Source organism: Pseudonaja textilis, chromosome 1 (genome assembly GCF_049901715.1).
Source record: "Pseudonaja textilis isolate UNSWEBS1 chromosome 1, rPseTex1.2, whole genome shotgun sequence".
Classification (NCBI taxonomy): domain Eukaryota; kingdom Metazoa; phylum Chordata; class Lepidosauria; order Squamata; family Elapidae; genus Pseudonaja; species Pseudonaja textilis.
Window position 1 is genome coordinate 66,920,397 of NC_141990.1, and position 13,930 is coordinate 66,934,326.

General features: G+C 36.6%; 1 protein-coding gene across 1 annotated transcript in view; it reads right to left on the minus strand.

Annotated features, from left to right (window-relative positions):
• WDR64 (WD repeat domain 64) overlaps positions 1–13,930 on the minus strand; it is a 61,510-nt gene that overhangs the window by 26,655 nt on the left and 20,925 nt on the right. The window contains exons 10-14 of the mRNA XM_026705006.2: positions 11,128–11,267; positions 6,092–6,218; positions 3,509–3,657; positions 2,938–3,061; positions 2,306–2,478 (exon numbers count right to left, since the gene is read on the minus strand). Coding sequence (XP_026560791.1) covers positions 2,306–2,478; positions 2,938–3,061; positions 3,509–3,657; positions 6,092–6,218; positions 11,128–11,267 — 713 coding nt within the window. The remainder of the gene's footprint in view (positions 1–2,305; positions 2,479–2,937; positions 3,062–3,508; positions 3,658–6,091; positions 6,219–11,127; positions 11,268–13,930) is intronic.

Below are 13,930 nucleotides of genomic sequence, written 5' to 3' on the forward strand. Positions count from 1 at the left end.
TGCAGCATTGGTTAGAAATGTAAGGGGATGCAATCCAAGAGGCAGTTCTGAGCTCAATCAGCTTTTGAGGCTTAATTAATTAAATCAAATCTAACATAATGCCTTCAGGACAAATGACTGAAGTAAGCATCTGGTGAAAAACGTATTTCTAGAATCCCTTCTAAAATGCCTAAATTAGATGATTAAAACGATAATTACCAATAAAAATACTAGTCACAACGCCTAGGAAACTTTTTGCATTCTCATTTAATAGGCAGCCAAATGAGGATTAAATACATTTAGCATGCCCTTATTAAATAAATTATTAGGGATTGAAAATAGTTGTACATCTTCTTGTTACATTATTTCAGAGGCTCCAACGTGGGGTATATCTGCACTAAGAATATAGAAGGTTTGTCTTCTCCTGAGGTTTCAATGAGTTAAGGCTGAATTGTTGTAGTTTAAAAGACCTGCTTCAGCTTGAGCCTCTAAGAAAGAATGGTCCTTAATTCCATTTGTTGAGAAAGGTATAGTTTCCTAGAGGTCAAGTGAAAGCCAGAGCTGAAATCTGCATGACCAAATCCTAAAGTCTAACTTCCCATCCTTTAGGTACCTCCCCATACTGGCCTCCCCAATGCCCAATCAAATTCAAAGAAGATGTTTTCAGAAGGGTCGCTCCAAGCGTGGGTTGGTATGCTGCTGTATTCTGTTCTTAGCTGGTTGAGGAGATATAGTGAACTTTTCGTTTTCCTGAAATCCTCCCGCTTCCCATTCAGTCCCCTAGAGCAGGGGTCCCCAACCACCGGGCCGCGGACCAATACTAGTCCATGGAACATTTCCTACCGGGCCGCCGGTTTGCTGGGCGCCGCCATCTTGTTTGACGAGAAAGTGCTTCCGGGTGAGCTTTTCTGGTTGGAAAGCGGCATTTGGGTCCTGAAGGAATCCTCGCGCCTTAGTTTCATCGAAGGGGGGGCTTCGAACGAAACTAAGGCGCGAGGATTCTTTCAGCACCCAAGGCAAGGCAAGCTGAGCAACCGTCCCGAAGCCATCCCAAAGTGAAGCCCATCGACAAAGGTACAAAGGAGGAGTTGAAGGTGGCGGGGAGTAGCGGGGGACGGCTGGCTGGCCGGTCGCTCGGCTCGCCTTGCCTTGTCATGCGTGCTGATGCTGGTACCGGGCCGCAGATCATTTTGTGATGCCAGTACCGGGCCGTGGCACAAAAAAGGTTGGGGGCCACTGCCCTAGAGTTCATGGTGCTCTGGCACTGAGTGATAGGAAAAGGCAAGCATGAAGTGGCAGCTAACAGAAGGTTAAAGATTCTTTTTTTTTTTTTAAACTCAGGCCACTTAGAGGGCAGTTTAGAAGTTTTGTGCTAGTATTTAATGATTTATTAGCTTAGAATGTACTGTATATAATTATTTATAAATTGATGGGGATGGTTGGCAAATGTCCATAGTTTTAAGCAAACATTTAAATAAGTACAGGAAGTCTTCGGTTAGTTGTGGTAATTGGGACCAGGAACTCGTTGCTACATGGTGAGTTGTAAAGTGCAATGCCATATGGTTGCGTGGATTTAGGATTGCATTTCTCGTTGTGGTTACTAAACAAATCCCGTTTGGTCATTAAGCATGACAACATGTGGCTGTCATTTGCAACCTCTTGCTGGCTTCCCTATTGACTCTGCTTGTTGGAAGTCGACAGAGAAGGTCGCAAATGGTGAACATGTGACTGCAGGATGCCACAATTTTTGTTAAATGTCAACAAACTGCCAAATGCCTAAACCATGATCACATGACCATGAACCATAAGTCTTCTTGTTCAGTACTATTTTAACTTCTTGTTCAGTGCTACCAGTGCTGAGTCAGTAACCAAGGATTCCCTGTAAAAGGGATCTGAAAAGTCTTGATGGGATTAAGAGGATTAGAACCAGAAGTCATAAACAGGATATAATCAATAAAGATAAATAGAATAAATATGTAAACCAGTTATATGTTGGAATTGTGGAAATTTAATGATACTCTAATTGCTTGAAAGGGGACTTAATCTTTGATATATTAAAACTGTAATTCTGCACAAATGTGTTTGGAATATCAGGATATGAATACTTGAGAGGAAGTATTTCACACTCCTGATAGCTGAGCCCTAATTTGGGCCTTTCTTTCTAGGTTGGGATTACATTTTACATAATAGCAAACATGGTCATAGGGAATTGAGGTCCTAACAAATGTGGAAATCCATAGTTAAGAGAGACTGGGTTCCTTGATTTTTGAAATTGAGAACAAAGTGAAGCAAATGAAATAGAAGATGTAACAATCAAAACTCAAACCTGAACAATTTTGATCATCCCGCTGTACTCCAAGACCAGGATCACATGCTTACTCTCACTGGCTTTCAAGTAGACCATCTGCATCAGCCAATGTTCATTGACTGTGATTTCCCTGCCTAAGGGCAACATTTTAAGTATCTGCCCACTTCCAAAATCCCATATTTTCACAGTCCCTAAACGTGTAATAAAACAGAAGGAACATCACTCTTCATAGAAATAACTAACAGCTGTGTGCTACTGACTACAAAGTTTGCACTTATATGAAATACATGTAGAACAGTAGTGTCCAAGCTTGGCAACTTTAAGACTTGTGGACTTCAAGTTCCAGAATTCTCCAGCCAGCATAGTTGAAATCCACAAGTCTTAAAGTTGCCAAGTTTGGGTACTCCCTGATGTAGAACAATAATGATTGTGTGAAAAGACTATTCTCCAATGCATTACTAAGGGCTATCTCCCACTACTGTACATGGTGCACAGACAATGTTATAAGTTCAAAAGAATTCTCAACTGATCTTTATTATGAAACTACAGAGCCCAGAAAGCATGATTTATTGAACTAGCTTTATGGCTCCTTGAAAAATACAGCAAATTATCTTAAAAGAGTTATTTTAGGGACTAATTAATTTAATTACCATCACATGCTCCAGTAGCAAGATGAAATCCATTTTTATCAACTGCTGCACATGTCAACTCAACCCCTGGCCCATGAGCATCTTCAATCTGGTATATTAACTGTCCTGTTTCCAATTCCCAGACCTAAACATAAAAAAGAGATTATATGCAATTCAGCAGATTAACTACAAGAGATTCCAAAAATAACCCAAACAGGTATTACTTCTTTTTCTCAAAAAAATGTATGCACTAAGTCTTAAAATAGAAGAATGAGAAGAACTGATTGAGTTTGAGAAAGGAATGCTGAAATAAGTATTCCAATTTCTCCTTGATTTAAAAGAAAGATTCAGTAATTCCTTTGGGCTTGCAGTTCAAGTGTTTTTCCCAAACGAAAGAAATGAAGTAATTTATTCATCCCGCCTCACCCATCACTGGGAAAGGCAAGTTCGAAAATAGCTTTTAAAATTGCATGTGATTGTGAAAAGAATATCCTAGTAGCCTAGTTAATGTATTTATCCAAACCGGGGAGGGGGGTGGGGAGAGGAGGATCTTTTCTTTTACAACTGTAAGGCTCATAAAATTTATACTCACCTTTACAATAGACTCAGAACAGATACTTAGAACTTGGTGAAAAACTTTATTGTAAACCAGCACATTGATGCTCCTTTCATGGGTCTGGGGGACTTGTTTAGTGTCTTGTATCATCCGAGTGAGAGGATAAATATCGATGACTGCCGATCCTGGGTATTACAGAGTTGCATTAAGTTTAGAAAATACTTATGTTTTCATTTCAAAGTTTTGATGCCAGACTGACCTTAAGGAAGCACATTGCATGTTCTTGCTACTGTATGTAGCTTGATGGCATTATATGTCTGATCAAATTAAATTATTAATAAGTTTTTGTGCACTATAGTATTGCATTTACTCTTCCAAAAACTTGTTTCATGCACGCACTCAAACACCAAACCCTTAAAACTTATGCTATAGAAAATTAGAGATGATTGTTTTTATTTGTCTATAGCAAGGACAGGGAATATCTGACAGGCTGGAAGCCACAGTTCTACTTCCTTTTTTCCTATTTTACAAATCACAATACAAAGCCCTTAGTGCTGAAAAGAGGACTCTTGTGACATGCAAACTGCAGGAAAAATATCTCACGTTCAGCTAGTGCAATGGAATGTGACAACGTTACAGTGGCCAAATCCCAGTGGATGTCTGAAAGGTCTCAGATCAGCAGGAAGGAAAATAGTGTAGGAGAAATCTTTTTATGAGTATGTGGATGGCATTGTCAGGTGTCACACCAGATTGGGCAATACATCTCTGCAGAGTTCAGCCTTGCGTGCAGATATTTCAGGATACAAAAAGTGGAAATTCTGTCTTCTGCACGCAAGTTTAGGCATAGAAAATGGGATACAAGCTGTGTTGATTACATTCATGAGTCACTGACTGAATATGAGCTGAGCTGACCACTCAGGAAATGATGTTTTTCTGTTATGTGGACTCCCAGATAAAGAGAGAATGTAGGGTCTATCAGTACCACATCTGCAAAATAAAGGCAGAATGGTCTTCATGTTGCTTTGCTTGTTTATGTACTAGTTGTCCACAGGAATGTCTACAGCATGTATACTTCAATGTTTTGGGGACAGACTAAATACCTCTGATGAATTCCCTACTCTGCCATAGATACATAAGTAGTAAGCATCTGAATCTGCAGCTATATTCTATGGCATGAAAGCAACACCCTTGGCAATATCACCTTCTTTTATCTGTTTCAAATATCTTTTATTTGTCTTTAAAAATATTTTGTTGTCTTTCTATCCAGTGTAGGTATATTTATACATTCAATGTCCCCTTTACATGTCTTTTTCTAATTTCGAATTCTCATACGCTACTTTCTTCATAGCAAAGTTACCTAAGCTTCTTTTAAATATCTTGATAACTCTTTAATGCCTCCTGCCTAATAGTACAATTGAAGCATGATGACTCAAACTGTGCACAATAGCCCATCCTTATTTATATAATAGATTTCTAAAAAGTGTTATTTTAATACTTTCAAACAATTTCTCTGAACATTACACAAGTATCCACTGTTTAAACAATTAACTGTGCTGCAAGATCAGACACAAACAATTGAATGAAATATAATGCCTTCAATGTTACAAGTTACCAACAAATTCAAGCAACAGCATTCTAAACTCTGCATCATTTATCACCTGTTCTTTCACTTCAGTTAGCAGAGTCTTGCTATAAGAAAGGATTATTTTGCTACTGTTTATGAACTGGAAGCCTATGGCCCAGAAATGAAATGTCAGTTCACAAAATATAATCACAAAGCTTCACATGATGGAGATGGAGGAGGAGGAAGAAGAAGAAAATGGCAAATTTTTGAGATTCAGATGTTATTAACACAATTTCTTTCAACTGGGCCCAACTGTCAATTCAGGGCACTACGTTGCAAAACTCAAACCTTCGAAACAATAATAAAAAGTTTGAAAGTGCTGAAGGAAACTTTTGCTGCAACATGATAGCACCAGATCTCGTACCTCACAAGCTGCTCTCTCTGTAGAATACACCATACGGTCCAAATTTGGCACCATATGACTTCCATCTTTTTCCAAAATTGAAACAATGCTTTTGTGGAGCCTCTGTTTGACTCAAGTGAAGAGGTGAAAAACTCTGTCAGGAAAGGTATACAGTTGTTTTATGGTGGCTTTATGAAACTTGCCCATTATTGGAAGAAAACAGTAGCAAATAAAGTGGAAAGTGTAGGTGGCAAGAGAGTTCATTTCAAGGATGATTTTCCTGTATCATTTTTAATATATTCCTATTTAAAATAAAATTATGAAGGCATCACTTTTCATTGATACTTGTAATCTTCTACAATTTTAGGCAAAATCCACTGTTAAGTGAATAGACTTCCATCATACAAATTAGTTTTTCTACCATTATTTCCTTGAACAATTTTTCATAAGCCTGAAAGCTGCTTTGAAGGGCTTAGAAATGTTTTGAAGAATATTTGGAGAAATTAAGTTCTCAAGACTTCAGAGCAGTTGGAGAAACTGCTCTTTAGGTTAAAATATCATCTTCCATTATCAGAAAGGTATTGTTGGTTCTGATCCAGCATATCAGCGTGCCTGTTTATAATCAATAGCCACATATTTTTCTCATACCCACCTGCAATAAGTGTTCCATGGGTACTATCAAATATCATAGCAAAAATTTGCGACTCCCTGCGTGCCCCTTGAGAGTCATGGAACACTTGCATCAATGAAAGTGTCTGGATATCCCACACTCTGAAAATCTGAAGAAATGACAAGAAATATTATGTGCGATTATTAAGTACCACAACAAAATGATCAAAAGATGTTGTACTTCCTTGTGCTTCCCTGCATAAACGCCTCAATATACAATATACAAAACAAAATTAAAGAATGGGAAATGCATATTAGTGTTCTTCCTGTTGTTTGCTTATCCCATCATAGCATATTTGTTATATTTATATTCTGCTATTCAGAATAGACACAGATGAGAACATATCCTTTTTTATTTTCACGATTCTCTGAAAATAATCAGCCCAAATTCAATTAACTTCATCACCAAACTATAGAGCAAAACTAGATGTTGGGAGTGTAAGTTGAGCATTAACCATAGGTAGTTTGACTCCTTTTGTGTTAGAGAAGAACCCAAATCCCCTGCTATTAAGGCGCTGCAGACAGAACAGCATCAGACACAACTTGACACATGGACCAGGAATTTTTTTGTACTGATCTGAGACTACAATAAAGATTGACTGATTGATCATGATTACCATTCTCCACTTCTATGGAAGAGACCAGAGCTAGCCTCATCAGGCCGAAGGAGACAGCTATCTCAGATGGCAGATTAGGAAAAGCAGAGAATTAAAATGTTGTGAGAAGCTCATTATTAACAACTAATTAACAAGGTCACTGAGAGGAATGGAAAAATCCTGCTTTCAACCATCATAAACTGAGTCCCTGAGAGAGAGGGGGGGATCCTGGTCAACATTTTTATTTTCCTGTTGGCTGACAACTATGTGAACTCAATAACGTTGAGAAGGGATATTCAGCAAAAAGTGAAAGCAACAAGTTTTAGTTCCTCTTCCTTTTTCCTAACAACAATAGCACAGATTACAATTTTTGCAAAATTCAGATTGCTAGTTTTCTTTCGGTAGCAGAAAAGTGGTGATTCACACCCAGGTAGACAACATTATAATAAGACATACTTTCCAGTCTGAAAGTATCCAGCTTATATATGGCAAAAGGCAGTTCTCCTTTTTTCCAAATGGGGCTGCAATTGCTGAAGCTTTCTAAGAATATAAATAATGCTTTTCTGACTTAATGATACCTTGGACTGAATAATTTTGCACCTTTTTCATATATGTGAAAATGTAAATCAGAAAAAGATTACCTGGGTGTAATCAGGTTGGTTCTTAAGAAAATGAATTATTTGTATTCAGAAGCAATAACTGCCTTAGAAGTCTAATATCTCAATATACTTGAATTTTGGCACAATTTGACAATAAGACGGTACAGCAGGCAAAACAAAGTTCCATAATGTTGACTAATTGTGTTAAGAAGTTAGTGTATCATTACTCAACTTGCTAAATAGCCATATCTGGTTTTCAGTCCAAAAAAAAAATGCTGATCGCTGAATTCATGAGGTATAATTAACACCTCTCCTAGGGCACTGTGTAAGCCAGTAGCAAATTAATAGATAATAGAAGATATAAATACATTCCCATATCCTGAGCAACTGTGATTATATTTTGATAGGACTGTAGTTCTTAAAATGTTTAATGATAAATGCAGCTATGCTATAATATTGATATCCTTTTGAAATGTCTGGCTTAAAAGCATTTTTATTTGAAAAGACTCATATACAATTTATTAAATTGCTAATGTTCTAGGGGTTCTTTGATAAAGAGTTAATCTGTTTAGATTCTGAGCTTATATTGGGAGTCAGATGGCTGCCTATTACTGGTATAGCTTAATATTAGTACATCTGCCACAACCTATCTATTTATTGCACTTTTTTCCCAGATCCAGAAAGTAGGGTTGAGATAATTAAATTCATATCGGAATCTAATATGGAAAACATTTTGCATGTTGTTGATTTTAGACTGGTCAGCTTCCAAAAACAATTCAGACCCTGATTATCATCTTTAAATACATGATGAGCCCTACAAAGCTCATCATGTGAGGAAATACTTTCTTAAGTGTTCTTCTGAACATCAAACCATGTCTAAATAGGATCAACTCCTTCCAGATCCTGTCCTTTCATTTCTGCCATCTGACAGGCCCTTAGAAGGAGTTGACCACACTCTCATTCTACAAAGATCAGTTAATTATGTCCTCTTGGGCTTTAGGAAAGCCTTTGACCCATTCATTCCACCTGGTTTAGGAGGAGAGGATGCTCTGACCGGCAGTGGGGTTGCAAGGAGACAGCCTAGAACCTTCTGGGAATGAACAGCATATAAATTAGGAGAGGAATAATTTTCTGAATATCTCAATAACTTCTATCAATTAAGATAAGAAAAAAGATGTCTGTTTTCCCAGTTGTATATAGAAATATAATTTAACTTTATCTCATGGAATAAAACACAGTAGTATATTTGGAAAAGAACAACTTGAAGCAACTGTGTAAGTACACATGACTTAAAACTTTCTTTTATGCATTACATTTTATACACAGAATGAGAATTTCCTGTAATTTGGCATGAAACAGATTAAGCAATTTAAATCAATTTAATCAATGTTAAATCAAAGTTAGTAACTTCTTGTTTTTTAAATCACATTTAGCTATATTTCTGTAAATTGAAACAAAGCAAAACAAGACTATAATATATTCTTTCTTTTCCTAAATGGAAACCTACTATCAGTTTAAATTAAGATCTTAAAGCTCAACATTCAATATCATCTGTAAAACACAAACTGTGATTAGTGAATAAGCAATAGGGTCAACATTAACCTTCAATGGAATTCACACTGAAGTATATTGTACGTAGTATTATCAAGTCAAAAATTTGACTGTGAAATTAAGCATTTGGCACACTATTATAGACAGTAGGAATAGCATCTACTCAATCTAGTCTTATCTTGGAAAATAGCCTGATTTGGAGACTTTGTCTTTATTTTCTATTATTGAATCACAGACTGATTCCAAAGGCCTTGCTATTCCATAAAGTAGCATTTTGTTCTGCAGCATGTTACAGGAAATTTACATAGAAAAACCTTCCACAAAGGCAATTTTTCCACCTTCTATTTGGCTTTCCGTCCTCACTTTGGGATAAAGGTTGCCAGTGACTTTTTCAAATATGAACAATTTAAACCAAGGTTGCTGTGAGTACTGCTGGGAAATGCACATTGCCAGATGCTCAGTGCCAGACTCTCTATTTCAGTGCATCTATGCATGATTGAATGAATTCCGATACAAGGATGGTAGGAGGTTCCAGTAGATTTGTATGGAACATTTGGAGACGACTATGATAAACTGCCCTAGGGAGGTTCTGCAGCATTCATAGCAACAGAAGTCACTCTTTCGGTTCTGGAAAAAAAAATAGAATTTGCCCTGGGCCTTACCAGAATCTGCAAAGAGAATTCACTATACATACTAGATGAGTGCATGGAATATAAGGCAAGGAAGAGCTTTTTACTTTTAAAAGGCACACTCAAAGAAGTATCATAAAATACATTAGTATATAGCTAAGTCATCATCATTTTATGTGAGGTTATAAACAGTGAGTGAGAGCCAAGTTGGTGCAGTGGTTAAGGCACCAGGCTAGAAACCAGAACTCCATGAGTCCTGCCTTAGATACTGGGTGATCTTGGGCCAGTCACTCTCTCTCAGCCATGCAAAGCAGGCAATGGCAAACAACTTCTGAAAAAAAAAAGCCTTGCCAAACTGCAGGGACTTATCCAGGCAAATATCTGAGAATTGGACATGACTGAATGGAAGAAAAAGGACTGCTTATTTATGTCAAATTATCTAGATTTGTAGCTGAATCGTTTTAAGTCTTTCGTCCTAGCAATCCTTTTGCATATTAACTTAGATGTAAGTGCCATTGTCTATAAGATTCTTCTTAGGTAGTGTAGATATTCAGAGCAAAGCATGAGATCTTGGCTCAGGGAAACCAGTGAGATATGGGAAAAGAAAATCACATTATTATTTAAATCCTACAACTATGTAGTTTTGCTGGGGGCAGAAAAACCTTCATTATTTGCTCCAATAATTTCTGAGACCATTATACCAAATGTTCTCAATAAAGTACAGTCCAAATTGCCACTAAAGCATGAAGAGGCAATGTAAGGCCTTGCAGATATAGCTTAATTACAACTCCAAGCATCCCTGACAATTGTTTGTTCTGACTTGATCCTGGGAAAAAATAATCCTGCCCAAAAATATGTAGAATGCCTGTGATAAAAATGAAGAGGTTGAAACATGCATAAATTGACCACCGTTGACATCTTATAAGCTTGGATATGGAGTGAAAAACAAGTATAGCAAATGTATGGTATTTCCCCGCCAAAAGAACACTGAAATGAATACAACTTAGGGCAGCAACTATTTAATTAAAATAGAAATAGAATCTTTAATCTTATGCATATTTTAATCATAATATCCATAGCTTGTACATTTGTTCAGCCTTGTAACCAAAGGTCTTTTTAGAGTTAAAGTTTTTTAAGATATTCAGGACTTCCCTTTGCTAAATATAACACATTAATAAATGCAAGGACTACTCATCTCAACCCTGAGCTCAAACATTCTCTTTTATTGGAGGAAGGATTATTAGGTTTGTTCACAATCTTGAGCCATTTCTAAAAATAACAAAGATGGGATTAAAAAGAATATAAAACCATGTTTCAGATATCTTAGAAAACTTTGTTAAAGATTTTAATGAATGATAAGAGGGGTTGTTCTTAGATTTTCTTAGATATGAGACATTTGTAGCATCCTCTTAATATTGTCAGCATCTTGTCTTGTCTTTTAGTTTAAAATTATGACCGATAGAAATAAATGATGCTGTACAAACAAATGCATAATATGTATTGCAGTGAATGGGAATGGAATTATATTGCATTTATTTCAGATCTGGAGCCTATAAGGAAAAATAATATTTTATAATTCATAGCATTAAAAAGGTCACTTTGGCAGAGCATATGGTTTTCACTAAGTCAAGGTTAATTCCATACCTTTGCAGTAGAAAGACTGATAATGTATTGATCCTTTTCATTGGTGACAATCTCAGTGATAGTAAATAAATGTCCTATCAATTTCCCCACTGGTTTGGTGTTGATGTTTGGATGCCATAAACGAAGAATTTTATCTTCTCCTGGAATTAAATTTATTTATTTATTTTTTATTTTATTTATGAAAAGCAGTATTTCACTCCTAAATTCCTAGTCAACGTGTCTGAAGACTAATAAATCTGGAAAACATCAGACTAGACCAGCCAGAAAGACCTAGAAGTAGAACTAGACCAGCCATGAAGAAAATACAATGTTTTAACAATTCACAGCTAGTATATGTACTGACTTATCAAGCCAACAATTAATTGAATACTTGTTTATTCTGTCTATATACTGTATTAAACCAATATGTAACTATTTTCAGATCTAATTAGAAAGTTAGAAAAGATTTGCAGTGATCAGTTTGAGTTACCCATCTATGTGTGATGTACTGTATACAGTTGCTATAGCAGAACATTATAAAATAAGGACACTGGTTAGTTGTTTTGCCCAATACACTTTACCAAAAATAAATTGGTTTGTTTTTCTGTTCCTCAAACCTGAAATGTTGGGTGGTAGATTTTTTTTTTTTTTTGGCCTCTCAAGCTCTAGAACAATATTTTGAATCTATCATACTGATTTGTAACCCATCGTTTCAGGTTTCTTGTAATGTGACTTGTTCAGCATTCTGTGAAAAAGCTATGGGTTAATAGCAATAGCACTTAGACTTATATACCACTTTATAGTGCTTTACAGCCCTTTCTAAGCAGTTTACAGCATCAGCATATTTCTCCCAACAATCTGGGTCCTCATTTTATCAACCTCGGAAGGATGGAAGGCTGAGTCAACCTTGAGCCAGTGAGAATTGAACTGCCAAACTGCTGGCAGCTGGCTGTTAATAGAAGTAGTCTACAGTACTGCATTCTAACTACTGCACCACCATTATTTTCTTATTATGTAATTTAGAAGCCCATATTCCTATCCTGTCTGGTCAAGGTGGCTAAACAAAAATACAAATGATAAAAAAAAAATTTAAAACAACAATTTCACCGAAGTAAAATTAAACTATCATTAATATGAGTTCAATTAATATTTGAAATGAGCTAATTCCTGTCAGCAACCATAATCTTGCTGTCAGTCAAACAAAATTATTTAATTTATCTTAATGGGGTGTTGGAGGTGGGTTTTTCTTTCCTTAGATGATATATTTTTTTCATGAAAGAAGAGTAGGAAGTATCACTTTTTATTCTACTTCAGGCAATACAAAGTTTCTGGACTGGTTGGATCTTGTCCACCCCATGCACCCCATCCTTCAATCGTATTCTTTGACAATCCACACACAGTGGCACAGGAGCACACCTGTCTTGGAGCTGCAAATACCATAGTAATATATACAGATCCCTAACAACCCAGCCCCATTACACAGCAGAAAGTAGGGCGGATGGTACCATTGGTCTATTATTCTCCAATTTCAAACTAGGAGCTTGATCATTGGGAGAATGGGATGCTCATCAGGTCATCAGAAACCACCAGAGTATCTCATAAGGCTCTATGTGTTATTGATCAGGAAGATTGCCATATCCATACCCATTTCTTTTGTTAGGACTAGCTGGCTGTGGTCCATTTAAGTTAGCAGTTTTGGTAACAAGGCAGAGGTAGCCTTGTACTGCTTTAAAGGAACTTAAAGATGGCAGATGTTTATGCTTTCTCCCCTAGGTTTTGAAAAGAGATGGGAATCCCAAATTAAAAAACAAAACAAAACTGAAATTCAGTAATGAACTTCATACAATAATCCTATTGAGACTCAAGTAAACAATTCAAGTGCTTGGTTAGCACTGTTCCTCCTTCTTATCCATTTCTGTAGCCACAGCCCAACTCAGCCTGTGCCTATAATAAACAGTTGGACAGTTTATTATAGGCACAGGCTGAGTTGGGCTGTGGCTACAGAAATGGATAAGAAGGAGGAACAGTGCTAACCAAGCACTTGAACTGTTTACTTGAGTTTCAGTAGGATTATTGTTTGAAGTTCATTACTGAATTTCAGTTTTGTTTTGTTTTTTAATTTGGGATTCCCATCTCTTTTCAAAACCTAGGGGAGAAAGCATAAACATCTGTCATGTATCACTATCCAGCCACTTCTACCATAAGACCCCAAACATATTAAACATGGCCCCAGTCACTAAATGGATGCCCATCTGATTCCTACATTTAATGCATATGTTTAATGTTGTCTTCTTCCCTAATAGCATATCCATTGGCCATATTATCTCTATATTATTTCCAGAGAACATCTAGATGGGGGATATAGTTTTAGTATAGAAAAAAAAAGAAGCAACTGCACAATCCCTTGCATTTTTCAAAGAGCGATGTGTGTCAAATCAATGTTACTCTGAAGGGGGGTTTGATGTGACTACATAAAAGCTTTGAAGGCAATCAAACTTCCTAAGTATTAATTATATTAATCACTTTCAGAATTTGTTAATATGAATGAGAACAAACGCACTGTTTGTCTATCCCTTGCCACTCCTGATGATTCTTCTGGGCATGATGACTAGATTAGATTCAGGGTTCTCCAACCTTGGCAACTTTAAGACTGGCTGAGGAATTCTGGGAGTTGAAGTCCACAAGTCTTAAAGTTGCCAAGGTTGGAGATCCCTGGATTAGAAGACACTTCAAGTTTTCAACTGAAAACAACCCATTAAGTTATAAAGGCACTCATTTTCAGAAAGTTGTTTTAAAAAAAAACTTGGATAGGACAACAATTTGT